We start from the raw sequence: 27,030 nt of genomic DNA on the forward strand, positions 1-27,030 counted from the left end.
CCCTAATTTTAAGAAAATAAAATTAAGAATCTGATTCCCGTCCCTATTTCCTGGAAGCGTCTGAGCTTGACGTGCAAGGCGGGACTTGAGCAGCAGGAATTCCGGGCCTGGTTCGGGAATCTCCGAGATTACCCGAGACCCCGAAGAGCCTGCGCAGGGTGCGGACTCGGAAGACGGCGTGGGCGGAGCCGATGCGTGCGGTGGGCGTGTCCAACGAGGCGGACGTCAGGGGCGTGGCCTCAGCGGGAGTGGCTGGCGGTAGCTAGGCGCGGGTGGCGGGAAGGAAATACGCCGGCGGGAGTGTGCTCGCTTCCTTCTCGCAACCGGAACTGTTTCGGCAATCTTGGCCAACTGCTCCTGCTCCGGGAGAAGCTGCAAACCGCTCTGATTTTGTCTCCTTTTCCTTTCCTCCTCTCCTCCCAGAAGGTGAAAGGTCGAAGAGTGGATAGACACACCTCCGGGGCCCAAAGTCTACGGCCACAGGGGCGCCATTCGGATCATTCGTTAAAACTCCTTTGGGGTACGCCTGCGTGGATGGTTATCCTCAAAGTGGAGAGTTAGTATTTAGGGGATGTAGCTCAGTTGGTGGAGACACTTGCCTTCTTCTGCATGAAGCCCCTGCGTTCGATCCCCCGTGCTGTATAAACCAGGCCTAATAAAATATGCCAGGAATCCCAGTTCTGGAGGACCAGTAGTTCAAAGTCAACCTCAACTACATAGCCAGATTAAGGCCAGCCTGGGCTACCCGAGACCATGCCTGAAAAGAAAATGTGTTGTTTAATTGATTCTCGGTATTTCGTGGGAAGGGGCATTGGAGCTTGACAGGGTCTTGAACCCGTTTTACCCTCCTAAGACTTCAGGATGACCCTTACCCACATTAAACACCCTGAAACCTTATTTTTGTGTCTTTTATAGAGCCTTGGCTCAGGGTTAGCAGATGCCACAGCCTTGCCTTTTGATGCAGTGCGAATCCAGTCCAAGGGAAGAGGAGATCCCACCCCTCTTTTGGGGTCTGGATCCTATGTTTTTAGCTTTTGCAAAACTCTACATCAAGGATGTCCTGGAGATGAAGGAGTCCGAACAAGTGCCAGGTATGTGGCCAGACAGTTTATTGAATGCCCTGTGCTGCACCCTGACCTCTCAGTTTCCCTCAAAGATACAGAAAGCCAGAGCCTTAGGGCATCCAAAGAACCCTGTCTGAAAGTTATCTAGCCTCAACCTTGCAAAGAGTTCATTTCCGTGATTTTTGTGCAAATTAAAGACAGTCTAAAAATTTTAAGTTTGAGGGTACAACCTTTGCACTGCACTCCTTCTCCCAACCTGTATATAACCAGATATAATTCCAACACTTGGAAGATGGAAGTAGAGATAATCAGGGGTTCAAAGCCAGCCTGGGCTACATAAGACCTCTTCTTAATAAAATACATAACTAAATCCACATATGATTAAGGTATTCCATACTTTAAAATACTTTGATTCTTTTTGGTAGCCTGCTTTTGAATGGTAATGTCACTGGGTTAGACAGGCTTAAAATCTTAATGTGGTATTTACCTTTCTGGTTATGTGACTCACTTTCTGTAAAGTTTCAGTGTCCTCTTAGTAAACATGTGGGGGTTGGTTTTGGTTTGAGTTAATCACAATCAAAATAATAGAAACTTCTGGGAGGAAAGACGTCATCTGGCTTGTTCGTGAGTTATGACAACATCTGCTTTCAGTAGGTAGGCCCTTGAGAAACTCGAGTAAGGTTGTGCACACATTTGTAGTATACATACATGTTTATGGGAGTCATCTTCCTGGATTTTTCACTTTCTAAATTTTATTGTTTACATATTTTATGTGTATGGATGTTTTGTCTTGTGCTGTGTGTGTGTGTGTGTGTGTGTGCGCGCGCGCGCGCGCGCGTGCGTGCGTGCGCGTGCAGGTGTTTTCAGAGGGCAGAAGAGGGATTCTGCCCAGGAGACATCTCTTTAGCCTTTCACCTTATAGGGCAGGGGAGGAGGGGCATGCAAGTTGAGACAAAGTTTCTCTGTGTAGCCCAGGCTGTCCTAAAACTCACTCTAGACCAGGCTGGCCTTGAATGCAGAGATCCACCTGCTTCTGGAAAGTGCTGGGATTAAAGGTGCCTCACAACACTGGGCTCACTGGGCGATCAGTTCAGGGAGGCTGCTGATTTTTTTTTAATATTTATTGATATTTATGTGGTTGCTGGGAATTGAACTCAGGACCTCTGAAAGAGCAGTCAGTGCTCTTAACCGCTGAGCCGTCTCTCTGGACCGAAAGATCTTGTTTGCTTGGTGCCCTACAGGGTTATCCTTATATGCAGACAAGTTGGGCTTTTCTGTGTGTGCCGGTGCCAGTGGTCAGAATTCAGGCTACTCTGCTTGTGTGGCAGGTGTTTACTAACTGAACCATCTCCCCAGCCACAATTTTTAAAATGAAAGTATTGGTTACTAGAGGCATCATTATCATACGTAAAAGTTTAACAAATATATAGATTAGAATAATTTATGTGGCTGAGGGTAGTCCTTCGGGAGCTTAATACTGTGTTTTGTGAGAAATTTGATTAAACTTCTTGCAATTTTGTGAAGCTTTCCATTCAAGGACCTTCTGAATAATGAGTTTTCAGTCAAAAAAAAAAGAGTCAAGATCTCAGATATCCACAGAGTCAAGATCTGAGATATCTCAGTTTGAATGAAAAGAGGTTTGCACGGTCCGCTTTATGTGCTTGGACAACCTTCTCCTAAAACCATTTGTACAGAATTCTTTCCCTACACCTTTAGTCTGTGGATTTTTTATTTTTTTTTCTCCTCCACTTGGAAGGCAGCCATCCTCCTCCAGAGTTTTCCAGAATTATCTGGTTTTCTTTATAGCTCATCTCCTTGGGAAGAAATTAATTCACACCAAATGCCAGTCTTTCTTTAAAGATCCGTGAGTACGGAAGCCAGTGCCAGGGGCATCCCTGTGGACAAAGGGATGAGATGTGTTAAAACCAGTGATCCTTTCCCTCTCTGGTGCGACTGTTTTGAGATGTTCATTTGTAAGAGGAAATGTCATGGATGAAGCAAACATCACAGTCTCAGGATGGTTTTCTTTAGATTGTGCTGCTGAAATTCCAAGAGGGCAGGAAACCCCACTAATGTAGGTTTTTTTTGGTTTGGGCTTGTGTCTTAGGTCACCATAAAAGAGAATCCTTGTGAGCCAGATGTAGTTAGTTATGCAGCTGTAATCCCAATGTTGAGAAGATCAGGAATTCAGGGTTATCCATCCTCAATTACATCCATAGCCTGCCTGGTCTACATGATACAAGGCTCTAAACACAAGGCCAGAGGGATGTGTGATGTGTGCCTCAAATCCCAGGGTTTGACAGGCTACAGGAGCGGGTAGATCTCTGTAAGGCACAAGACCCAAAAACAACAACAAAACAAAAAGAAAACAAACAAAACCAAATAAGATGCTTGCGACTCCATAAAATTTAGAGCTATTTAAACACCAGAGAGTGTCTGAAACAAAACATAGAGGTTAACAGCTACAGACAGAACCGGAAACAAACGTGCTCTGTAATGAACTTGCTTGCCCTTTGTCCTTGGTTCTGGGCAATAATCTCTCAATCTTTGGAATTTCCTGAGTAAAGGAATGTCTTAGTAACTGGAGGTGGGAACCACACCTTAGTTTATATTAATGGAACATGTTATCAGAATGGACCTACCTATCTATACCCAATCAATAGAGGGTTGGGAATACAGGAGAGACCCTATCAGCCTGACCCTGGAGGGTGAGGTCATATGACCAGTAAATCAATCATGCCTGCACTATGAAACCCATTAAAAGCCCTGATGCTGAGGCATGTATGAGCTTACCTGGTTAGTTAAGGACACTGTGTCAGAGGGTAATGTGTCCCAGAGTCTCACGTTGGAGCTCTCCAGACCTTCCTCGACACTTTATTTAGCTGACACTGATTTGTGCCCTTTCTTATAAATTGTTATCATTAGTGTGGTACCTTCCTGAGTTTTGGCTAAGTATCAAAGCTGAAGGAGTCTCAGAAGCAGCAGGCCAGACAAGAGGACCCCAGCAAAGCTGCAGGCTAGCAGCTGAAAAGCTGGCCCATCTTGTTGGAGAGTATGCTCTAAACTGGTGAAATTTTACGTAGCTGGGCACTGTTTGGTTTGCTTTGTAAAACACCATTTCCATAAACCTGAACTTCGGGTTTCACTGGTAGGAATGTGAAGTCTGTGGTTTTTAGTTGTATGGTTGGTCATGGTCACATGTTAAAAACTGCTTCTATGTGGAGGATACCTTCCCTGAAGATAGGATTTCCCTATGTAGCGCTGGCTGACCAGATATTTACCATGTAGACCAGCCTGGATTTGAATGGTCTTGTTTCTTGAGGTGGATCTCTTTTAAAGTGCTATTTTTAATTATTTTATCTTATTTTTACGATGTAGGAGTTTTGTCTGCATGTGTCTGCATCATAAGCATGTAGTGCCCTCAGAGGTCAGAAGAGAGCGTTGGATCCCCTGGAACTGGAGCTACCGTGTGGGTGCAAGGAATTGAACTCAGGTCTTCTGGAAGAACAGCCAGTGTTCTTAACCCCTGATCTGTCTCTCCAGCCCTTAAAAATACTATGTAAAGAAAGAAAGCATAATATCTTCTTGAAGTTGTGGATGTTCATTGACAGTGGTTTAAAATCTGAATTAAATTTGCCAATGACCTTGGCTTTTTTTTTTTTTTTTTAAGGAAGACCCAAGAAATGGACCCTTTTTTCTTTTCTTTTCTTTTTCTAAGATTTATTTATTTAGGGGCTGGAGAGATGACAGTTAAGAGCAATGACTGCTCTTCCAGAGGTTCTGAGTTCAAATCCTAGCAACTACATGGTGGCTCACAACCATCTGTAATGGGGGATCCGATGCCCTCTTCTGGTGTGTCTGAAGACAGGAACAGTGTAGTCACACATATGAAATAAATAAATTTATAAAAAAGATCTATTTATTTATTATATATAAGTATACTGTAGTTGTCTTCAGACACACCAGAAGAGGGCATCGGATCTCATTACAGATGGTTATAAACTGCCATGTGGTTGCTGGGATTTGAACTCAGGACCTCTGGAAGAGCAGCCAGTGCTCTTAACCACTGAGCCATCTCTCTGGCCCGACCTTAGCCTTTTAAAGCCCTCACAGCGTGGCTTCCTTTTCTTAGGATCTGAGCATAGCAGAGCACAAATACCCAGGCTGGCCTAGACCGCTGTGGGTTCTATGGAAAAGGAACACAAGTGTGCTGTAAGCGTGTCTGTTTGATCATTTGAATTACTTTCCCCGTGCACCCTTGGGCTCCAGAAGAGAGTTCCCTGTGGTGGAAGGAAGTGGCTCTCTCTCTGTAGTGTTGTAAGCCAGCATCTCGAGGCCTGGCTTCTTATCCTGCGGTTTGTGTCTTAATATGCTCTGAGAAGTTTCTTGTGTGTTTTTAAGCAGTTTATTTCTTCCTCAGCCAGTTTCCTCAGAGGTGGGGGGGGGGGGGCAATTCAAACCATCTGCTGTTTGTTTGTTTCTGTAGTTCTCCATTGTTCTGTGATGCTTTCAAGAGTTACTTCTGCTGAGTCCTTGGAGGCTAGAAGGATTTTCTTTCAGCCTCAAGTGACTGCTCTTGAAAGTAGGTCATTGTTAATTCCCAAGGCATACATTCGTGGGGTTCATGTTTAATCCTCAAGGAGGTACAGCATGTCCCCAAGTGAGAACGTATTGAGAGTTTTATTATTGCCAGCTAGGGTTTGTCACATGGAGGTCGGTGACTAGGGACACTGGCTTGTGCGTTGACTCACTCTTCTTTCTGCCTTTGGAGACAGACTTGTTGAGCCCCTCACCCCTCTTAAGGGTCATTACATTTCAGCTGTTGACTATAGATCCACGTCAGCCTGTGTGTTTCTGAACGGGAGCAGCTGTCTGTCATTCAGGGTGACTCTGTATCCTGGGGTCCTTCCTTCAAGGGGGCCTTGCCATTGTTAGCTTCTAGCCTCCTAGGTTGCCCTAAGGACAGCCTCCCATCTTCCAACTCCTCCTTAGCAGTGCTTTCTCTCCAACCACACCCACTGGTGTGTACCCTAGTACCCCTCCAAGGGGACCACCCATCAGCAGTGGCCAGTGTGAAAATTTAGGTAGTAGTCTCCTAATGGATTGAAATCCAGAGGTCTGACCAGCTGAGCTGATTGAGAGAGAGAGAGAGAGAGAGAGAGAGAGAGAGAGAGAGAGAGAGAGAGAGAGACACAGAGAGAGACAGAGAGAGACAGAGAGAGAGAGGAGCCAGATGCCCGAAGTTATCATGGCTTCTCTGTTTACAACCCAAATATATTTATTTTCAAAGGAAAAGGCCATTTGAACAATATATGTATGGGGCTAGAGAGATGGCTCAGTATTTGAATGCTGTTGTTTCAGAGAACCCAAATTTGGTTCCCAGTACCCCGTTGGGTAACTGATAACCAGTCCGTGCATTCAGCTCCATGGAATGTGACACTGTCTTCTGTGGGTACCTTCATCCTCATCCATACAAATAAGTAATAATAATAATAATAATGATTCCTTCTCATCTGAAGGTAAAGACTGCAGGCGCGGCAGAGGGCTGAAGGTGGAGAGATCACTTCTTGGGAACCAGTGCTTGATCTAAGCACACGGTAGAGGCTGACGCAGGAGCTTGAGTAGGATATGGAGTCTGGGTGAGACTCTGAGGCAGCCAGGAAGTCCTGGGGATAAAAGTGGAATTAGGAGCTGGAGGCTTCTAGAAAACCCCAGGACTGTGTTTCCACATAGGAAGAAACCATTGCTGCGTGTCAGCGGCAGCTCCTCCTCTGGCTTCCCCACCAGCAGAAGCTTGCATCCCAGCATCTCTGAAGCCTAGTTTTGACAAATTGGGCTTTAAGAATGGCTTGAGCCGGGTCCGCTGGCCCTTCTTCTTACTGGTTCATACAAAAAATGGCTGGTTTCTTAGGAAAGTTATAGTTTTAAAAAGTCTTGGAGTAGGAGAGAAAGCACAAGAGCACTGACTCTTGCAGAGAACCCTGTTTCAATTCCCAGTACATATGGTGGCTTGCAGGGTCCATACCCCGATTCCAGGAGACCCAGTAGGCATGCATGTGGTGCACAAATATGTGTGCATATAGGCAAAACATTCATATTCGTAAAGTAAAATAAATCAGTCTTTTAAAAGAAAAGCCGCTCTCTTGCCTCTTGGCTCTCTTGCTCTCTTGCAGCCTTGCTCTTCCCCCTTACCCCTCCTCTTCCCCTTTCCCTTCCCCTTCTCCCTCCATGTGCTCATGGCCAGCCTCTACTTCCCCCCCTTCTCTCTCTCTCTCTCTCTCTCTCTCTCTCTCTCTCTCTCTGCCTCTACTACCCTTTTAACCCTCCCATTACCTAAATAAACTCTATTCTGTACCCAAAAAAAAAAAAAGCCATGGCTTCCCTTGCAGTCGCTTGGATTTGGTGGTATGCTGGGTCAAGTGATAGCTGTGGTCAGCCCTGCGGACTGTCTACTCACTGTGGAAAGGGAGCTAACCAACCTGCATGGGTGACCCTGCTTTTCCCTGCTCTGCTAGTTCAGGCTTCTCAAGAGCCCACTTTTCTGTTCTCTGCTCCTTAAAAGGTCCACTTACCTTGTTGGAACCTGCCACTTGCCGAGGACTGACTCTTAAGGCTGGAATCTGAACACACAGCTCGCCAGTGACTCATGACACCTTAAGAGACATTTAACGCAAGCAAATGTGGTTGTGTGCTATGAACTGCTTCCTCTTGATTTTTAGGTATATATTTTTACAACGGGCATCCAATACGACGGGTGGATATCATGGGAACTGTCGTCAGTGTGAGAGAGAGAGAGGCTTTCTACTGCTACGGAGGTAAGAGGGATCGCCTCTGACACTCAGTTTCCCCCCACCCAGCTGAAAGCTGCGTTTTCAGCAGCCTTCATGCTTGAGAGCAGTCGGGGGTCTCACAAAAAACAAGCGCTCTGTTGAGAGGCTTGTGGGGTCCTGTGTCTGTACGCAGCAAAGGAGGCCACAGGCAAGAATGACACGGATGAGTGCGGGGAGGCGCTGCTGTCGGGGAGAGACTGGAAGAATTGAAATGCAGCCGTGTGGGGTCACTGATGGTCAGGGGAGACACCTGACACCCGCCACACAGCTGTGCAGAGCCAAGGACCGGACTGAGAGGTTATTGCGATCCCTTTGAAAAGAGGCCCAGTAAATGTAAAAATAGACCTATTTAGATAACAATCTTTTATTTTAAATATTTATATCCAGGACAGTCAGGGGTGAGGGAAAGAAAGTTTTGTTACTCAAGGTGTAAATATCCATTATCAGACTTGCCCGTCCGTCATGTTGCAAACTAAGTCCAGAGCCTCCATAGTTCAGACACCTGACAATTGAATTGCTAGAATGGGCTCTAGTACTGTGGGTTTTGCTTTTTCGAGTGTGTGGTTATGTGCCTGCGAGTCCAGGTGCCTAAGGAAGCAAGAAGAGGGCGTCAGAGCCCCTGGAGTTAGAGTTCTAAGCAGCCTTGAGCCACCCAGTGCTGGAACGGAACTTGGCACCCATGGAGAGCAGTAAAGGCTCCTGACACTGAGGGTCTCTCCGACCCTAAAGCAAGCGTCTCCATTTGTTACATTGTTTCACTAGTTGAGCACATCCAAGGTTCTGTGGGGAAGAAACCGGGAGATTCGGGGGAGGTGCGGGTTACAGCTGAGTCGCAGACCTCTGCTCTGACGGACACGCTTGTGTGACCTTGCCTGCAGTGTGCTTCCTTGCTGTGTGGGGGGGGGGGCGGGGGGGGAAGGTGGGGTGACCTTTATGTCCAAGAACATTTGATTGACACTGTCAGGCTCACACCATCTCCACTTCTACCTATTTTCCTGAAGGTGATGATTGTCCCTGTGCTTATAAATTATAAAAAATATGTCTGAGATGAAATTTCTCCTCTGCATTTTCTCTCTCTCTCTCCCTTTCCTCTCTCTCTCTCTCTCTGTATATGTGTGTGTGTGTTGTTTGTGTTTTAACTTGCCAGGCATCACTTTCCTGACTCCTTGCTTTATTTTACCAGAGATGTTGGTCTTGTTTTCCTCCAACAATTCAGCAGGTGTGCGCAGCGCTCCTTCCATTCCTTCCGAATGCCCAGCTGTGTGTAGTACAATACAGAGCTACTCCCCATGCACCCCGTGATGACGTAATTGTGTCTTTCAGTTACAAAGCACTTTCACATTCATCCATATTATCCTCCCCGTTTTGTTTAGAAACAGTTATGGAAATGCTATTAATAGAAAACGGAGGAATATTTCCATTTTGCAGGTGAGGAAACTGTGACTCACCTAGCTTTCTCAGGGTTGTGGTGAGAGAGGGTTGAGTCCATTTGACTGCTAACTGACCCCAGTGTTCTCTGCTGTCAGCACACAGCTCGAAATAGCTTTTGTCTCCTGCATCCCCTGCTTTCTCCAGGCTCCCAACCCCAGGCATCTGGAGCCAATGTTTTCAGATCAAATAAGAGACTGTTGGGGATTTCAGTTCTGGCCCTAGAATTGGATCTGGTCTGCCTCGTCACATAAATGGACCTCATGTAACTCACTCTGCCACTGTGGAGACGCTTGAGATGGTATGTTTGGCTCTTCCCTAAGAAGACTTTTCCTCCAAGTGGGTGTCGTGAGAGCATGACACATCCGTGGGCTGCAGGAAGGCAGCCTTGTGGAAGTAATTAGGGGCAGAAAGGCGTTCTGAGCTTGAGTTCTTGTGTGGCCAGCCGAAACAGAGCCACTTACCTCCCTCGGTGTACCGGCCCAGCCCCCTCCCTGACTCACTGCAGGTGTGGACTGTGTGTGTCTCCTAGTCCGCCCACGCTGACTCCTAGTGTCACACTAGGGAAGGATGTGGTATGGCTTTGTACTGGGTCTCCTCCTGCACGCAGCAGCAGGCCTGCTACACGGTCTGCAGGGAGAGGCCGGAAAAGTCAGGGTCTGAGCCCTTGACAGCAGCCTGAGCTCTCATGTGATTCTAAAGATGTTCAGGTTAGACCTGGATAACCCCACGTTCCCTAGAACAAGTGTTCGCTCATTTGCTACTGTCTTGCTTCCAATATAAACATTTCCAGTCTGTTCCGGCCTGTAATCCCCAGTGCAGCGGAGGCAAAGGATTGAAGCCAGCCAGGGCTATGCAGTGAGTCCAAGCCCGCTATAGATTTAGACCCCCTCTCTCTCCTTGTTTTTGAAATTTACCTGACAGTTAATGTGCACATTGAATGGAGGTCTCTTCCTTCGTACTGCCAACAAGTCTACTACTAGCATTTAGTGTGTTAAAATAATTTCTGTGGAAGTATACTGTTTAATTTTTATACATGTAAGATTTAGAAGGTATATGGGATTTGTGTTTTACAGTTATGTGTATCTTTCAACAGTGAGGACCTAGGTCATAACACGTTAGTCTCATATACTGCATTATTAAAATTTATTTAACCAACTGCATATTTATAAACATTTATGCTGTTCCCATTTTCTTTTTATTTTATTTTATTTATTTAATGTATGAGTACTCTACTGCATATACATACACCTGTCTGAAGAGGGCATCAAATCCCCCTGTAGATGGTTGTGAGCCACCATGTGGGTGCTGGGAATTGAACTCAGGACCTCTGGAAGAGAGGTCAGTGCTCTTAACCACTGAGCCATCTCTCCAGCCCATGTAAGCTCTTCCCATTTTTAATGTAATAAGCACCTACTTCAGTGAGCAACATTATCCTAGATGTAGATATCTGTGCCCTTGTCCTGGTTTTCTCTGTGGAATAATGAACTAGAAGTAATTGCTGTGTCAAAGGGTGTGTGTGCTTGCTGTTTAGAAATGAGCTGCTGTTATATACTTCCTCTCCAGCCAGTGAGGGTATCAGTATTTTGTTGTGTGTGTGTTTTATTGTATCCCCAATACAAAACAACCCAGGTACCCAGGATGCAAGCTAGCTAAGTGCTACACACTGGTCCCTGTCCTCCCCCTGGCTATCAGTGTTTTAAACTGTTGTTTAGCAATTGAGAAATTATGTCAACTTGATTTTTTTCATGGCAGTTAGTGGATTTAGCATTTGCATATTTCTTACTGACCACTTACACATTTCCCATGCATTACATATCCCTTTTCTTTGGTACTGCTTCTCTTGTGGACTTGGTCTTTTTCTCATTAGTTTATACGAACTCTTTATATATTAAAGCAACAACCATATATTGGAAAAGTTGCTGTTTTGGTTTAGGCCAGCAAATGTATCAGACTTTGTTTATGAGCTACAGTTTTCAGATTCTGCTTTAGAAAGTCTAAATCCAGAGCTCACCTTGTGTTAACAAAGAAACTTATATTTACTATAAAGAATAATCTTCTTTCTACAGAGATTTAATCTAACAAGAAAACATTTCCCTCATATTCTATATTACATGGGCCTTGGGTCTTAACATCAGTCTTCTGTTTTGTTTTGTTTCAATTATGAGGCCCACGACTCTGTGCTTAGCAACCTATGTTTGGAGTTTGTTAAAATTCAGACAAAGAGAAAATCCTGTCTTCTCTCGGCAGAGATCTTCAAGTTCTTCTATAATCACAAATCCAAGTCTCATGGAAACTGTTTGATTTTCTTTTTCCTTTTGGTACTATAAATAAAGTAAGGCAGAACAGTTCTATTTTTGTGGCCAGGGTATAATTATTTTCTGTTAGGAAAATAAAACCGAGTCCTGTGATGAGCTTGATCTCCCTCCCTTATATCCCTGCAGAGGTGAGGACTGGGCTGAGACCTTTTCACAGAGAACCCCTGGGCCAAATGATGGGGCACATTTTGTTCAGGTAATGAGTGAACTAGCAGAAGAAGAAATGACAGAGCTGGGCCCAGAGTGACAATGCCACAGACCACAGGCCACATGGTGCTTCCTTGTTTGAGAGAGAGAGAAGAAGGTTATGGATGTTTTGCACCTAACATTACCCACTGTTACCAGAGTAGATAAGATTCATCACTGCCATAGAGGTAGGCGAGGGAAACATTGGATGTATCCATTGGATTTGTGTGTTGCATGCTCACAGGTAAGCAGTTCATGCGGTGTGTAGTGAAAGGTTGCTTCTAAAGACAGGGAGAGTTCTTTAAGGGAGTTGTTCCTCGAGGCTGTTGAGACTGTCATCTTTCAGTACGACTGAGTGCAGCGCTGACATGTGAATTCCAAGCCTGGAATGACACGGGAATTCCAGTCATAGCCAAGTCTCTCACCTCCCTTGCTGCTTCTCTTTCAGTGGATGATGCTACCGGGGTGATAAACTGCCTCTGCTGGAAAAAGCTGAGCAATACTGAGTCTTCAGCAGGTAATTATGTTTGCCACTTTCCTCTGATTTCACTCAGCGTAGCTCATCAAACAGCGGTCAGTGTTTGCACAGTAAGCTGCCGCCGGGCTGCATTGGTGGCCCTGACAGCTGTCCTCGTAGTAAAGAAGGGCAGTCACTGAGAAAGGGTTTCTGGAAGTTTCTGTAATGGAGTTTTTACCTCACCTATTGTGTTGCAAGCCAAGAAGTTGTAGCCTGATGGTTCACAAGGGCAGAATTCTTGAGCAAAGACTTTAAAGATCGCTACTCCCACATGCATGCACTAATGTCTCTGCTACTATGATCTAGATTTCCTGAAAACTCTAATATAGTCAAATATATAGCAAGAATTCAAAGCTTGTTAAGGTAGAAGTCCTTTGGAAGTTAGCTGCTAAGTAGTATACATTTCAAAATTATATTTTAAACACATTGACTAACTGAAGCATTTAGAATTATTTGAATATAAATTTATTTCCATGATGCTTGTGTGTGTGTGTGTGTGTGTGTGTGTGTGTTTTGCACTGGTAGGGATAACATCCAGGGCCTTAAACATGCTGGGCAAGTATTCCACCATGGGTTAACAGGCCCAGCCCTTTTGGGTAAGTTTTTAAGTTTATTTACTTTATATTATATGTATGGGTGTTGCACTTGGATGATTACCTGGGTAGCATATGCATGCAAGACCTACAGAGGCCAGAAGAGGGCGTTGGATCCCCTAGAACTGGAGTTAAAAGGTTGTAAGCCACCATGTTGGTGCTTGGAACCCAACCTGAGTCCTCTTGACCACTGAGCCTTGCCTCTAGCCCTTTAAGTAACTTTTAACATTTTCATGTTTGGTTCCCAGGACCCACGTGGTAGCTCTCAGTTATACATAACTCCAGCTCCAGGGAATCCGAAAACCTCTTCTGATTTCCTCAGGCACCAGGCATGCCTGTGGTACGTACAAATGCGTTCAGGCAAAGCATTAGTTCATCTAACAAAATTCATTTTTAAAAAATTAAATTAAGTTCATAATTACTTACAGGGTGTTCTGCAGTGTTAGTGGTCCTTTTAGGCTCTGAGAAGTCACAGATCCGGGCACTGCCTTGTTCTGTCATGTGCCATGAGAAAAGTAGTGGTATCCACGCGGGCTTTCACGTTTCTCGCTCCAGTATTTAACCTCCGGTGTCTGGTGGTTCATGCGGGATGTTGCAGGAATGTCTTGTGCTTATGAGCTTTTCCTCCTTATTTCTACCATATTTTGTGTCAGCATCCCACCTTCCCTTTGGCTGTACTGACCATCGATGTGCTCATTTGTTTATTTTCCTAATGTACGTATGCTTAGGAATTAGCTAGTCCTGTGTAATCTTGACATGCCTGTCCTAATCTGACAACATCTAAATTGGTGGCTCCGCTTTGCTTAGAAGGCAGGACACAAAGCCGTAAGCCAGACGCCCAGCTTCGTATGGTCTGGGGTACTTACCTTAGTCTGTTCGCTACTTTTCCAATTGCTGTGACAGAATACCCGATAAAGGAACTTTTCCGGGGGTTAGTGCGGGGATCACACTGGCTGGCCTGAACTCACTAATCTAGGCTTAAACTCAGATCCACCTGCCTCTGCCTTCCAGTCGCTAGGTTTAAATGCTCATACCACCATGCCCGGCCAGAAGGAACTTAAGGACGATGACATTACATTCTGCTTGTAGTTTGTCAGGGAAGGCACAGAGGCAGGTGAGTGATGTACCTGGTCACACTACATGCACAGGAAGCAGGAAGATGAATGCAGCTGTCCACCACTTTCTCCTTCTGTCCATCTGCAGTCGGGGATCACAGCCTATGGAGTAAGACAGCTCAGATTCAGAGTGGATGGATTTCTTCTCATTAATCCTCTCTGGAGACATCCTCACAGATGTACCCAGAGTGTGTTTCCATGGTGATTCTAGATCCAGTCTAGTTGACAATGAAGACCTATCATCACAGAGCTGTTCCACAGAATACTCTAGGCAGGTAATTTATGACAGTTTGTTTGTCTGGCCTGGAGTTTGGGAAATCCAAAGGACCTGAAGGCACTGCTGTTTGGTGAAGGCTAACCTCCACCTCCCAAGATGGCTCCTTGAATGTTGCTCTCTCTGGAGTGTTCCTCTCATGGCCAAGGAGCAAAAAGACAGAAGCCCTATTGCACACTCTCATGATAGCATTGACTCATCCACACTGTACTGCTCTGAATATACCTCCTGTTCAGTCCCACCCCCTAATGCTGTTGTATTGTGACTATGGTCTGGTTAAAAGTCTCCTGGAGGTCTGTGTAAAGGCTTGGTCTCCAGGGTTAGCAGGAATGGAAGATCCTCTGGACTTTTAAGAGCTGGGAACTAATGTGAGGTCCTAGGTTATTGAGGATATGCTATCAAAGAGGATTATGCTACCCTGCCATAGCCTCTTTTGCTTCCTGGCTTGGACACACTCCTGCTATGACATGCCTCTCTTTGCAAACCATAGAGACTGCCTGACCTTGGACTTGTGCGTCCAGACCTATGAGCCAAAATACAGCTCTCGGTTTCGTAAGGAGTCTGTTGTTCTTTCATTCCCGGATGGAACACTGGCTAGTACAGTTTGGATACAGTTTCCAACACATGGGATGGGAAGGGTTCAGAAGCATGCAAACCACAGCAGCATTATGGGCCATTTGCAGATTTATGGCTTTACTCACACCCTTAATACGAGGGCGCCATTTGTCTCGCTACACCTGAGTTATGTGGATGGTGAGCAAACTTCTATAAGGGACAGATGGTATGTATTCTCTGTTTTGTGGACGTGATCAGCCTTAGCTACTTGACACTGCCATTTTAGCACAGAGTGGGCCATGGATGATACATGGGACAATGAGGCATGGCTCTGTCCCAATAAAACTCTAGACAGGTTATAGATTGGTTTGTTCTGTGGTTTAAATATTGGTTTTATTTTCTAAATTAACTGTTTTGGCGCGGACAGTCTCACTATATGGCTCTAGCTGACGTCAAACTCACACTGATCCCCATTTCCTCTGCCTCCCCCGAGCTGGGGTCAGAAGTGTGTGCAGCACATCCAGCTTAGTTCTCTGCTGTTAAAGAAGTGGCACGATCAGGGACACCGTGGGACTCCTGATTCAGCAATGCTTTACGTCAGCACAGTGGTTAATACTGAACATGAACCGAACATGCCAAGAGGACATGTCTTAAATCCCGAAAGCAGCGAACCAGGAGCAGGTGCAGAGCAGGCTTCCCTTAAAGCTCCTTTGCAACTATGAAGAAAATGGTTAGTTCACGGAGGAGGCTGAGAAAGGGCCTTGCCGTGGTGTTGCCTGTGACGTGGTGTTTTTAAATAGCTCCCAACTCATTCGTTCTTTTAATTTAATTGCCCAGCGTTTAAAGGCTTTCACTGGAAGGTGGCCGAGACAGATCATTTTTTAAAAATAGAATTCAGTGTGAGTCAAAATCATGTTCCAATCAATTAAGTAAAAACTATAACATAAACCCTGTGGGCATTACATTGACCATCATTTGCACTTAGCTTATGAGCAAAGTTAAGGCGGGTTGGCCCTCGCCATCAGAATGTTAAAGGGGCTTATCTTCAGAATGGAGTAGACTTCTAAAATGAAGTTCTGTCAGGCTCCAGCTGCCTCATTACATTCATTAAATACACGCTAGAGCCTTCTTTCATCAATTTGGCTTATTCTTTAAATGAAAGCAAGGCCTCTTTTCTCAGATCAGCTGTCAACTTGATAATGTCAGTGGAGCCACATGGAGCTTTCTAACATCTATGATGTCTGCATATTGGCAGTGGGGTTGTATAAATCCCCTAAACGTCTGCAGTGAGCACAAGAGGGCCTGGAGGTGGGAGGGTGGAGAGAGGGGGCCTGGAGAGGGGGCCTGGAGGTGGGAGGGTGGAGAGAGGGGGCCTGAGGTGGGAAGGTGGGGAGAGCAGCCTTTAAAAACTGATAAACCCAGTGAGCTAAGCAGCCATTGCTCTGCATCCAGTTTCCTAGGCCTCGGTCACCACATGCACAGTTCTTTGTGCTCCCTGTGTTGCTATGAACAGCAGATGTGTATTAGCGCTGCTACACATTACAAAACCATGGCTGTCAAAACTGTAAGTGGTCAGAAAGCAGAAAATCTGAGCAAAAGACCAAACAAAACAAAGATCCCTCTATTAGGAAACCCTACTGACAAACCAGACTGTAGGAAATACATCAGCAGTTAGCAAATGTCTTTTCAGGTAGAGAATAGTGTCTGGAAAGAGTTGGCCATACTTCCTCCTAGCCTGCAGTTTACATAGAGGAACCTGAAGAAGACAAGTGTGTGGGTGTGTGTGTGTGTGTGTGGGTGTGGGTGTGTGTGTGTGTGTGCGCGCACACACTTGTAAGCTGCCATTTCCTTTCCTTGATTCATTCAGTTGAGGAGAAAGGGACATCATAGTGGAGATGTCCCCAAGCATCGAACAAGGGGTGGTGGCACAACAGCTGAGAACTTAGCTGAGATAAAAGCTGAGTTTCTCTGGCTCCAGGAGCCAAATGCTGTCCTCCGCCTGCCCTATGCAGTGATAAAAATCAAAATGAGAAGCTATCAAAAGGGAAGGAATATGCAGCCAGACTTCCAACTAGCCCATCCTGCTAACACGACAGGATGTTCTATACCAGGAGCTGCTGGGTGGCTCTTCGCATTCCAAAAGCTGAAGTAGAGGTCGAGGCCACCAGGGGTTGCATAGCAAAACCACATTTCAGAAAGCTAAGCGACAAGGAAATGCAGAGTCATGCAGCCTCTGTGCCACATCTGTATTTGGAACTACAGTAGGCGAAAGAACAGAACACTGTCTCTGATGAGCCACTCTGACTCCAGAAGATGGCCGCATCCATATGTCAGTCTCTGCAGCCAGATAGTGCAGTTCAGACAGCAGCTTTTCTTCCTTTGAAAGAAGACTCTGACTTGGGAAAAGTTGCTTGACCTCTCTGTGGCCAAGTTTCTCACCTCTGAGTCGGAGCAGCCGTGAGGGCTGGATCCCCAGGCACGCGGGCTCTTGTACTTACCTCGTCCTTTCTTACTTCATACAACTTAGAAGTAAAAGTGAGTGGTGGGGATTATTCAGGGTTGAATGTACATCAGCTTCTTCTCACCATGAGGTGATGGCTAAAGATAGGAGGAGAGTCCACACACGTGAGGGAGAGGGTTAGTCTAGTCCCCTTGACACTGATGGGTGGGGCGAAGTCCGTACAAATACTTTGTTATTATTGTTTTGAGACAGAATCTCACAGCACTGCAGACTAGCCAGGAACACACCATCCTCCCCAATGTACTCCCACCCAGGCGTCCACATCACACTCTAAAGAGCTGTTTGTAGCCAGGCCTGTAGTGCAGTCCTCAGTTCCACCCACTTGGGAAACTGAGGCGGGTAGAACATGAATTCAGAGTCTGAAGAGGTGGTTCGGCAGTTAAGAGCACTTGCTGTTCTTCCAGACGACCCGAGTTCTGTTCCCAGCACCTCTGTCCTCTGCAGTTGTCTGCATATTTATGCATGCAACCTGTAACCTCACACAGATACACACATACGCATAATTAAAAAGGAAGGAAATCTATACTTTTAAAAGCCTACCTGGGCTAAAGAGTGAATGAGTTCAAGGTTAGCCTGGGCAACTCACTGAGCTCTTGTCTCAAAGTAAAATAAAACAGGAACATGGGGGTTGGGGTGCTCAGTACAGTGTTTGCCTAGCATGCGAGATGCCCTAGGTTCAATCCCTCATACTGCAAAAATAATATAAAATGTTCAAAATAGAGGGCAGTGTAGCACTGTTGCCCGCAGTTGCTCTGAACATGTATTCAAGGCTACAAAGAGCCTTGGGATGCAGGGGCAGGAAAGGTGTCGCAGCCACCATAAAGCTCACCCACTCGGCCTCACTCCAGAGTCTTCTCCTTTTGTTCTGCCTTTGAATACACTTCTTAGTTTGGCTTTTACTGCTGTGAACAGACACCATGACCAAGGCATCTCTTATAAAGACAACATTTAATTGGAGCAGGCTTACAAGTTCAAGGCAGGAACATGGCAGCATCCAGGCAGGCATGGTGCAGGAGGAGCTGAGAGTTCTACATCATCATCTGAAGGCTGCTAGCAGAACACTGATTGATTTCCAGGCAGCTAGGATGAGGGTCTTAAAGCCCACACCCACAGTGACACACCTACTCCAACAGGGCCACACCTTCTAATAGTGTCACTCCCTGGGCCAAGCTATCACTAATACAATATGCCTCTGGGTAGAAGGTTTGAAAAGGTACGAAGAGCTCTTGTAAGAGAGCCTCATCAGGAGAATGGGAGTATTGGGTTTCTCTGACCCTCAAACTGTCCCCAGCATGGAGGAACCCCCGGTTACACCTCTTCTCTTTTCCCCTGCCCCTCACAGACCCAGCCGCTCTGAGCACTGCAAGAGAGCTTAGTGTGACCTCACAGCTTAAGAAGCTGCAGGAGTCCATTGAGCAGAAAACCAAGGTAGGGATTGGGGATGTTATCCGAGTCCGAGGCTATGTGCGCATGTTCCGAGAAGAGCGAGAGATCCGTGCCACCATTTATTGTAAGTACGGCAAGTTTCTGCCAAATGAGCTGCTATTCTGGGTGTGTGCTCAGTAAATGCTTGTGTAGCTCAAAGTCAGACTCCCAAAAGGTTCACAGAAGATTTAATCCTGTTGGGGGAAGTTATGTTTAGCATGCTGTTTTTAGGAAAACAGCATTTTAAAACTTTATTTTGGAGAATGCTAATTAGAAGTAAATTGGGAAACAATGAATTTCTTGACTCTATTTGGTTGATGAGTCGATTTGGGTTACATCACCATTTCTGAAGCATTTTGGTGTTTTAAATGTCAGTCTATTAGGGTAGAGTGCTCTACTGGTTCAAAAGGACAGGGATGTCTTGAACGCCATGACGTCCATCAACTGTAGTGAAAAAACCTATCAGACAACTGTGATGAAATAGCTAATTAGAAGTAGTTCCAAATCACCCCCCTTTGTACTGTTCTGGCTGGTTTTCAGCTGAAATTCTTAAAAGTAGCCAGGCATGGTGGTATATGCCTTTAATTCCAGCACCTAGGAGAGAGAGCCAGACAGATCTTCCTGTATTCAAGGCTAGCTTGGTCTACATAATGAGTTACAGGCTAGCCAGGGCTACATAGGGAGAACCTGTCTCAGTAAATAAATATATAAATTATAAGGGCTGTCCCAGTAGTACATCAGAATAACATGTAGATTGCTGGTGACAAACCTGTCCCCACCCTAGATGTGCCTGTCACACATAGGGCATTGCCTTCTCTCTCTGGGTGGCGGGAGCTGTTCTGTGACTCAACACTAATGTCCTAGTGTTGATTTGGACACGGAAGGAAGTTCTCTCAGGGTTACTCCTGTGGTCTCTTTCCTGGGTTGTTAGATAAGGTGGATGATCCAGTGTGGAACATGCAAATTGCAAGGATGTTTGAGCTGCCCGAGCTCTACAAGAAGGTGTACGACCAGCCCTTCCATAACCCAGCCCTAAAGGAAGAAGAGGCACTAAAGTAAGTCCCCTGTCACTGCTGAGAAGGTGACGGCCGCAGGGAAGCCTAGCAGTGGGAGCCAGATGTTGGGGTCAGCCAGGGTACAAATCATCAAATGGGCTCCACCTCCCTGTGCCTCAGTTCCTTCTCCTGCAAAGTGAGAGTGACTAAGGCATAGAGGTACTAGGGTTGTGAGGGAAACACGCATATTGTGATTATTATATATTATATAATATAATTGGAGTTACTGAGGGAGTGGAGGGCGCACAAATGAATATTTGGATGGTGGCTGAAACCTGCTCAAGTTAGATGAAAACTAGAAACTCAGATCCAAGAAGCTTAGCAAACCTCCAGGTGAGGACCACAAAGAAGACTGCAGTGAGGCACATCTCCGTCCCCACCACAAAGTAACATGGCACCCTGCGCCATGATCCTGCATGGTCCTGCCTGTCCCCACCGTAAAACAAGGACAAAAATCAACTGGGTTGCTCTCAACAAGGATGGATTTCGCTCCTATACAGAGGGGACACAGAGCCCAGGAGGAATATGAACATACTCACATTTCTTACCAGCGGCTCCCTAGAGACTTCAAGCTGGGAGGACAGAACGAGGTGGCGTCTTACTTAGGGTTGCTACACTGTGATGAGCCGCCATGGCCAGAGCAGCATAGGGAGGAAAGGGCTCATTTATCTTACACTCTCAACTCAACATCGAAGGAAGTCAGGACTGAAACTCACACAGGGCAGGAGCCTGGAGGCAGGAGCTGATGCAGAGGCCATGGAGGGATGCTGCTTACTGTCTTGCTCATTCTCGTAGGAGGATGCAGGACTGCCAGCCCAAGGATGGCCCCACCCACAATAGGTTGGGCCCTCCCATGCCAATCACCAACTAAGGAAATTCCCTACAGGCTTGCCTGCAGCCCAGTCTTCGGGAGGCATTTCCTCAATGGAGGCTCCCTTTCCTTAGATGACTATGGCTTGTTTCAAGTTGACATAAAACTAGCCAGCATGGGGGGGTACTTATTATTGTCTTTTAAATTTTTATTTATTTTATTGGATTGGTGGCAGAGGGGTCAGAGTCAGCTCAGTGGGTAAAAGTCCATGTCCCCCAAGTGTGAGCACCCAAGTTCAGATCCCACTCTATAGTAAAGTCTGGGCAGGCTGGTGGGCACCGAAAGGGATGGAAGCAGAGCGATCAGCGGGGCTTGCTGTCCACTTGTTCATCTCTACAGTCAATGAGAGATCTGCTCTCAAGGGAATAGGTGGGGAGTAGTAAAGCAGGGTACCCGTGTATTCAAGTTCTGGCATCTGCATGTACACACACATGCACACATGCAAGCACACAGTGCACAGAGAGACAGAATACAGAGACCACACACATATACAACACACGCACACAGCACACACGCAGTGCACACAGAGATAGCAGACCACACACATACAATAGTGCACACACAGCACATGCACAGCCATCAGACAGTTTATCTTCCATGGTAGAGAATGAACCAGGATCAGACTCATGCTGGGCGAGTGCCCTAGCACTGAGCTGCACCCCAGCCCTCTCTAACTTTTCAAACATGTAAATACATTGCTTATTTTGTAAGTCAAACAGCAGGTCTGTATAACACAGAAAGTGGAAACTGTCTCTCAACACTACTGCTCAGAGGCTGCCAGTGTTCTTGAGCTGTCACGGTTCCCTTTCGATGCCTGTGTTCTGGGCATACAGGAGCATGAATGTCACCTAGAGATCTGGTGGGATCTCTTCTCCCCTCATAAACATGGCTCTCCTCCATGCTGTCCTTGACCCAATCTATAATTCATCTTGAATGCCTCCCAAGTGACACAATTCCACCAAAGCCACATGATGGGTTCCTTATGAATTACCCTTTTTGTAAAAACAACAAAACACCCTCAAAAACAACAACAAATAAAAACAAGCTCAGTACAGAATGGTCTCCCAGATAGCTTTTGGTTGTGTACTCTGAAAGGAGCAAAGTGATGGGTTTTTTCTGCAGGGCATCTTAACACTTTGCCCCTGCAGCAATAAAGACACTTTGGATCTTGCTGGCCTCACGTCTTTGTTGAGTGAGAAAGTCAAAGAATTCCTCCAGGAGAAGAAAGTGCAAAGCTTCTACCAGCAGGAGTTAGAAATGGTGGAGTCCTTGCAGTCTCTGGCCAGTCAGCCCGTCACCCACAGCACGAGCTCAGACCAAGTAAGTGCAGCACATTGGGGGGGTGGAGGGGACGCAGATGCATGAGTGACTGGTGTAAGAGTCACACGGGACAGACTCCAAAAGCGGAGGTCACCATTCTAGCATGTGCGGTTTCTATTCTGGAAAGGTCACTGACCACTAAGAATTTGAAATGCGCTGGACCTGCCCCTTTCTGCTGCTTCCATAATCACACTGCACTTGGTGCTTGAGGAGAAAATTACGGTAGGCTGAGGCACAGCACAGAGTTCCCCGTACTCGCTGAGATGGGCGTCCAAGCAGGCAGGGAGATAAGAGACGATGTGTTGACCATCGAGATGGTACCTGAGCCAGGGTTTTTAATGACTTGCTCTTTTTTCCTGGAAAAGGTTAATCTGTCCGGTTGCAGGAATTGAGATAAAGACCAAGCAGCATCCAGACAAGGCTGGATGAAAAAGCACACAGAGTACCTAACTGTTCCCATCCCTCTTGCCACACCCAGCCTTGCACTCCTAGTGTTCCTGGCACACTGTCGCCTGTGTCACTGTTCTTGGGTCCGCTGCTGTTGCGTGTGACTTGTGTATTTACTTTTAAGTGAATAGTCTTGGCTCACAGTCATCTTCTGATGCCTCATCGGCTCTCACTGTGCCGGCCCTCAGTGTCTCCACAGATCTGTATCTGTAACACTGCTGGCCCTCACTGATCTGGTGTCACTGGTGCTCACCCTTCCTGCCCTCAGTTCCATCCATGTCATGTCACTGTCCCTTGTCCCTTGGGGTCCTCACCCTAATACATCCCAGCCTGTGATGTCACTGGCACAAAGCGGGTTGGTTTTTTTCCCCCCACCTGTTGTAGCAGAGTTAAAGATCTGTGCTGGCAGAGGCCCTGTCTGCGTGTTCCGTGCTTGCCACACAGGACTCAGACGGGACTGCGGAATGCAGGCGCCAGCTCCTTGTGACTGAAAGGAGTGAAGATTTGTTTTTGGTTTTTTTTTTTTCTTTTTTTAATTCAATGGTCCTGAGTTCTTTCTCTTCTTCCTTGAGAGGGAACCCTGGTGTCCCAGCACTGGCTCTGTCGAGGTACATACCCTGTCCCTGCCTCTCATGGTCTCTGTCTCAGTTCCCCAGGATGAAGTCTGCAGGCTGCATGGAAGCCCAGTCCCCTCACCTAGATGTGGGCTAATCTTAGCGCCCAGACTAAGATGGAATTCTAGAAATTACCAGAATGACATCACCATCTCCTTGTCTAATGAGAGCAAGCCCTTTGTCCCGCCCACCGTGAAGGGCTTTGCTGACACAGCTTTTTACTGCACTGTTGCCAGCTGACCTCAGGCTGCAGGCCATGCGTGCTGGCTGGACCACATCAGTGGCAGCTGTCTCTTCAAGTGTGCCCAGACCGAGCCAGACCCTCACTTGAACATGAGAATTAGACAATGTAGTGCCATCTTGCCTAAAGTATATCTATTTTATATTTATATAATGGCTTGGAGTGGAAGTGCATAGTTTTCTGCTTCTAATAAAATACTTTAAAAGCAAAAAAAAAATTTTTTTTTTGAATGGTCCTAGAGAGTGACAAGTGTGTTTCCTTCCCATCCTTTCCCAGAGCATGACCTTGGCCAAATGCTGGGCTCATATTGACAGCGGCGGGTGCCTCCCTTCCCGTTACCCACACGAGAGTGCACTTCTGGCATTAGGAGACCTCAGCTTCAGTGAGCAGTGAACCTTTCTGTTCTTTCAGTACATAGAGACTTGCTACCATATAAAAGCTTTCGTTCCCCCTGCCAAGGATGAGTTCACGCGCGTAAACAGGCTCCATTCTGCAACTGTCCTAACGTTTCTCCAGTCTTCTCCCATCAGCAGCCAGGCTGCTCTGAGGACCCTAACTCACTGTGCATGCTGCAGATGGGACAGACACCATCTCACCATCCCAGCCTCTCCACCCTTGCTTCCTGGATTTGTTCACACACCTAATTACCTCTTCCTGGCAACAGGCTGTGTGCCCAGTGACCCAGGATTTCATACAGGGAGATGAGCGATAGCGTTTCAGAAAACACTCTAGTGGAGAAGGTCATGGCTGGGAACTCTGTTCTTTGCCAAGGTTGCCTCTAAACAGCCTCAGCCTCCATCTGCCCACTACCCACTGGACTCTAGACAGCCTCGGCCTCTACTTCCCATTGGCCTTCTTTCCACTGCATCATTTGGAAGATGCTCAGAGCCAAACTGACCTTCCTTGGGCTTCTGATGCCTCTCAGAAGTTTCAGTAAACTCTCCTTGTCTTCTCTCCCCCTTTTCTCTTCCTTTTAAACCTTTTAAACCATCTAAATTTTTTTTTACTTGCCTTTACTTGGAAGCAAGCACCTTTCCTCTTTCCAAGCTTTTTCTATTGAGACATGGTCTCACTCAGTAGTCCAGGCTGTCCTGGAATTGCTACATAACCCAGGATAGCCCCAAGTTCACGGTCCTTCTGCTTCAGCCTCTTATGTTTAGGACTTCACGTATGCCACCATGCCCAGCTCTGTGGAGACATTAGTAAGTAGTGGAGCCATAATGGCCACAGCTGACTGCAAAGACGTCAGGACTCCTCCGGGCACAATGTTCCATGGCAAGGTTTTGACATGGTATCAACTTCAAAAGGCTTAAAGCAGAAAATTGTCCCTGTGCAGTGCTGTGCATTTAACAAGAAACTGATACGGTGCGGTATTTGTTTCTCTTTGAAAGGATTTCTTCCATCAATTATGAATCAGCTGGTCAAATGGCCCTGCTTGGGATGTCAGTGTCCCTCAGTTGAATCCCACTTAATAGCGCCCTGGGAAACTGCAGACGCTTGGGCGATGCAGAAACCCGAGAGCCCTGGGCACCCTGTTATCACTCGTGAACGCTCACTTCCCGTCTCTCCCTTTCTTTCTTCTGATTTTTTTTTTCTCTAACATCACCTTTCTTAGCAAATCCCGAACCATTGTCTCTCTGACAGCTGATGAATGTTGCTGTGTTTGGCAGTGCAGGCTATATTTACTTCAGGAAGCCACCAGTTCCTGGCCTGAGCACCAAGCTGCTTCAGTCTGTGAGCAATTTTGGTTTCCTGAATCCTGCGTGTCTGTCATTGTTCTTTTGAAAATGAGAAGCAAAACACAGAGCTCGGGACTTTTCAGAAGAGGACCCCCCCCCCCCCCAGAGTCCTTACTCTCACGACTGTGGCTTTTAAAACAGGCTAGGAAGCACATCCTGAGGCCACTGAAGCCGTCATCTCTGGAGAGGATGCTTCCCAGATTGTTTATAGTTACTGGGAGCTGAGCTGCAGTTGCCTTTGCTACCCATGGCTGTGTGTTCCCTGCTGACCCAGCCTCGCAGAGAGAGCTGATGCTCATGTGACAGACTGCCCAGCAGTGTGGGGACAAAGCTGTGAGCAGACAGATCAAAACTGAAGCACAGCACAGTTAGCAAGTGTGACCCCCAGAGCAGACTTCCAGCCCTCCCTAAACACTGGCCTGCTCAGCTGACATATGCCTAGATTGTGTTGACTCAGCACAGGAAAAGCCTGTTGGGTGAATTCACAAACCAGTCGGGCTTGGGAGTTAGTCGCAGGTGATGGAAGGAGAAACTTACTTCTTTTTCTTCCCTGTGCAGGTGGAGTTAAAGAACAACACTTCGGGTGTATCGCATAGTGTGTTCAAGAATGCTCTACAGCTGCTCTGGGAAAGGGGGCTCGTGTTCCAGAGAGACGCTGGCTCTGATAAGCTATACTATGTAAGAGACCTGCAGTCTTGTTTGCCCTCGTGGCTTCCATTACAAGTACAGTTAGGCTTAGGAATAGCAGTTGTTTCTAAGATAATCAGTCAGCCCTTTCACAATGTAACCATATCTCTGCTCTTGTGAAACAGTCTTAATCTGTAAACCCAGACTGACCTTGAACCCCCAATCTCCTGGCTCCACCTCTCCACAGCTGGGACTGTAGGTGTGCGCCACTACTCGTGATCCATAGTGCCTCTTGAAACTCAGTGTCCTAAATATTTATCTGTGCATTGACAGATACATAAATTACAAGCAGGTCCCTATGGTTTTTTGTTGGAAGAAAGGAAGGAAGGAAGGAAGGAAGGAAGGAAGGAAGGAAGGGTGAGCAATTATCTTCTAGTTGAGAAACCCTCATCCTCAGACCCTGTGGTCCAGATGATGATGCACCGAGAACTGTCCTGTGCACCGCAGTGTGTTGACCAGCATCCCTGACCTCTCTCACTAAATGCCACTAAGCATCTCACATGTGACAATCAGAAGTGCCTTTGGGCATCACCAGATGCTGTAAAGAGTGCTCTGCACCGCTTTCAGTGCCACTGTCTGTCCCTGTGCCTTAGTCTGCCTCGGTCTTCCTAACCAGGAGTATTTACCAGAACTTTCTAGCCCTTCCTTTATGATGGACACTCTGGTGTTGTGTGACTTTTGCTGTCACAAATAGTGTTTCCTGGCCCCATCTGTGTGGCTATCTGTGTGAATTTGTGTCCCTATTCTCAACAGCTCAAGCAGGAGAGTGTCAGGGGCAAAGGATACTTAGTTACAGCTTTCGTGTAGCCTCCAGTCAGCCTCCCTTCGGAGGACCTGCTTGTTTGCCTCCTTTTCAAGGTTGAAGTTTTCTTCTTGCTGCATACCTCTGACATTGGAGGCAGGAAGCTGAGACTGGACCCTGTGTCCACAGTGGAGAACTGGCTTCAGAATAGGGTGAGTTCTGGAGACAGGCTGCTGGGCCTGACTGCTCGCAGACTCACTAGAGGGCTCCTTAGCAGGTCATTTCCTTTTGGAGAGGCTTGTTTTTGTTTATTTAAGGAGGAGGGGTTTTCCAGTGTTGCTGTCCACTCATCCTGGGATGGGAGGGCCAAGTAGGACATGGTGGCCATTGTCACACCAAGCAGGGAAGCTGAGCTAGAGTCTTCTTAGAGATTTGTGCCTTCTTCTACTCTGGATTGGCTTCTATGAGGGTCTGTAGAGAGCAACCAT

General features: G+C 46.6%; 1 protein-coding gene across 2 annotated transcripts in view; it reads left to right on the plus strand.

Moving 5' to 3' along the window:
- The first annotated feature begins 324 nt into the window (after positions 1-324).
- STN1 (STN1 subunit of CST complex) overlaps positions 325-27,030 on the plus strand; it is a 33,720-nt gene continuing 7,014 nt past the window's right edge. For both annotated transcript variants that reach the window (XM_080913084.1, XM_080913085.1), the window contains exons 1-8: positions 325-520; positions 916-1,091; positions 7,784-7,879; positions 12,275-12,343; positions 18,744-18,911; positions 19,758-19,881; positions 21,901-22,072; positions 25,672-25,791. In XM_080913084.1, coding sequence (XP_080769210.1) covers positions 938-1,091; positions 7,784-7,879; positions 12,275-12,343; positions 18,744-18,911; positions 19,758-19,881; positions 21,901-22,072; positions 25,672-25,791 — 903 coding nt within the window. In that variant the 5' untranslated portion in view covers positions 325-520; positions 916-937. The remainder of the gene's footprint in view (positions 521-915; positions 1,092-7,783; positions 7,880-12,274; positions 12,344-18,743; positions 18,912-19,757; positions 19,882-21,900; positions 22,073-25,671; positions 25,792-27,030) is intronic.

The sequence above is a fragment of the Micromys minutus genome (genome assembly GCF_963924665.1).
Source record: "Micromys minutus genome assembly, chromosome: 2".
NCBI classification, from domain to species: Eukaryota; Metazoa; Chordata; class Mammalia; order Rodentia; family Muridae; genus Micromys; species Micromys minutus.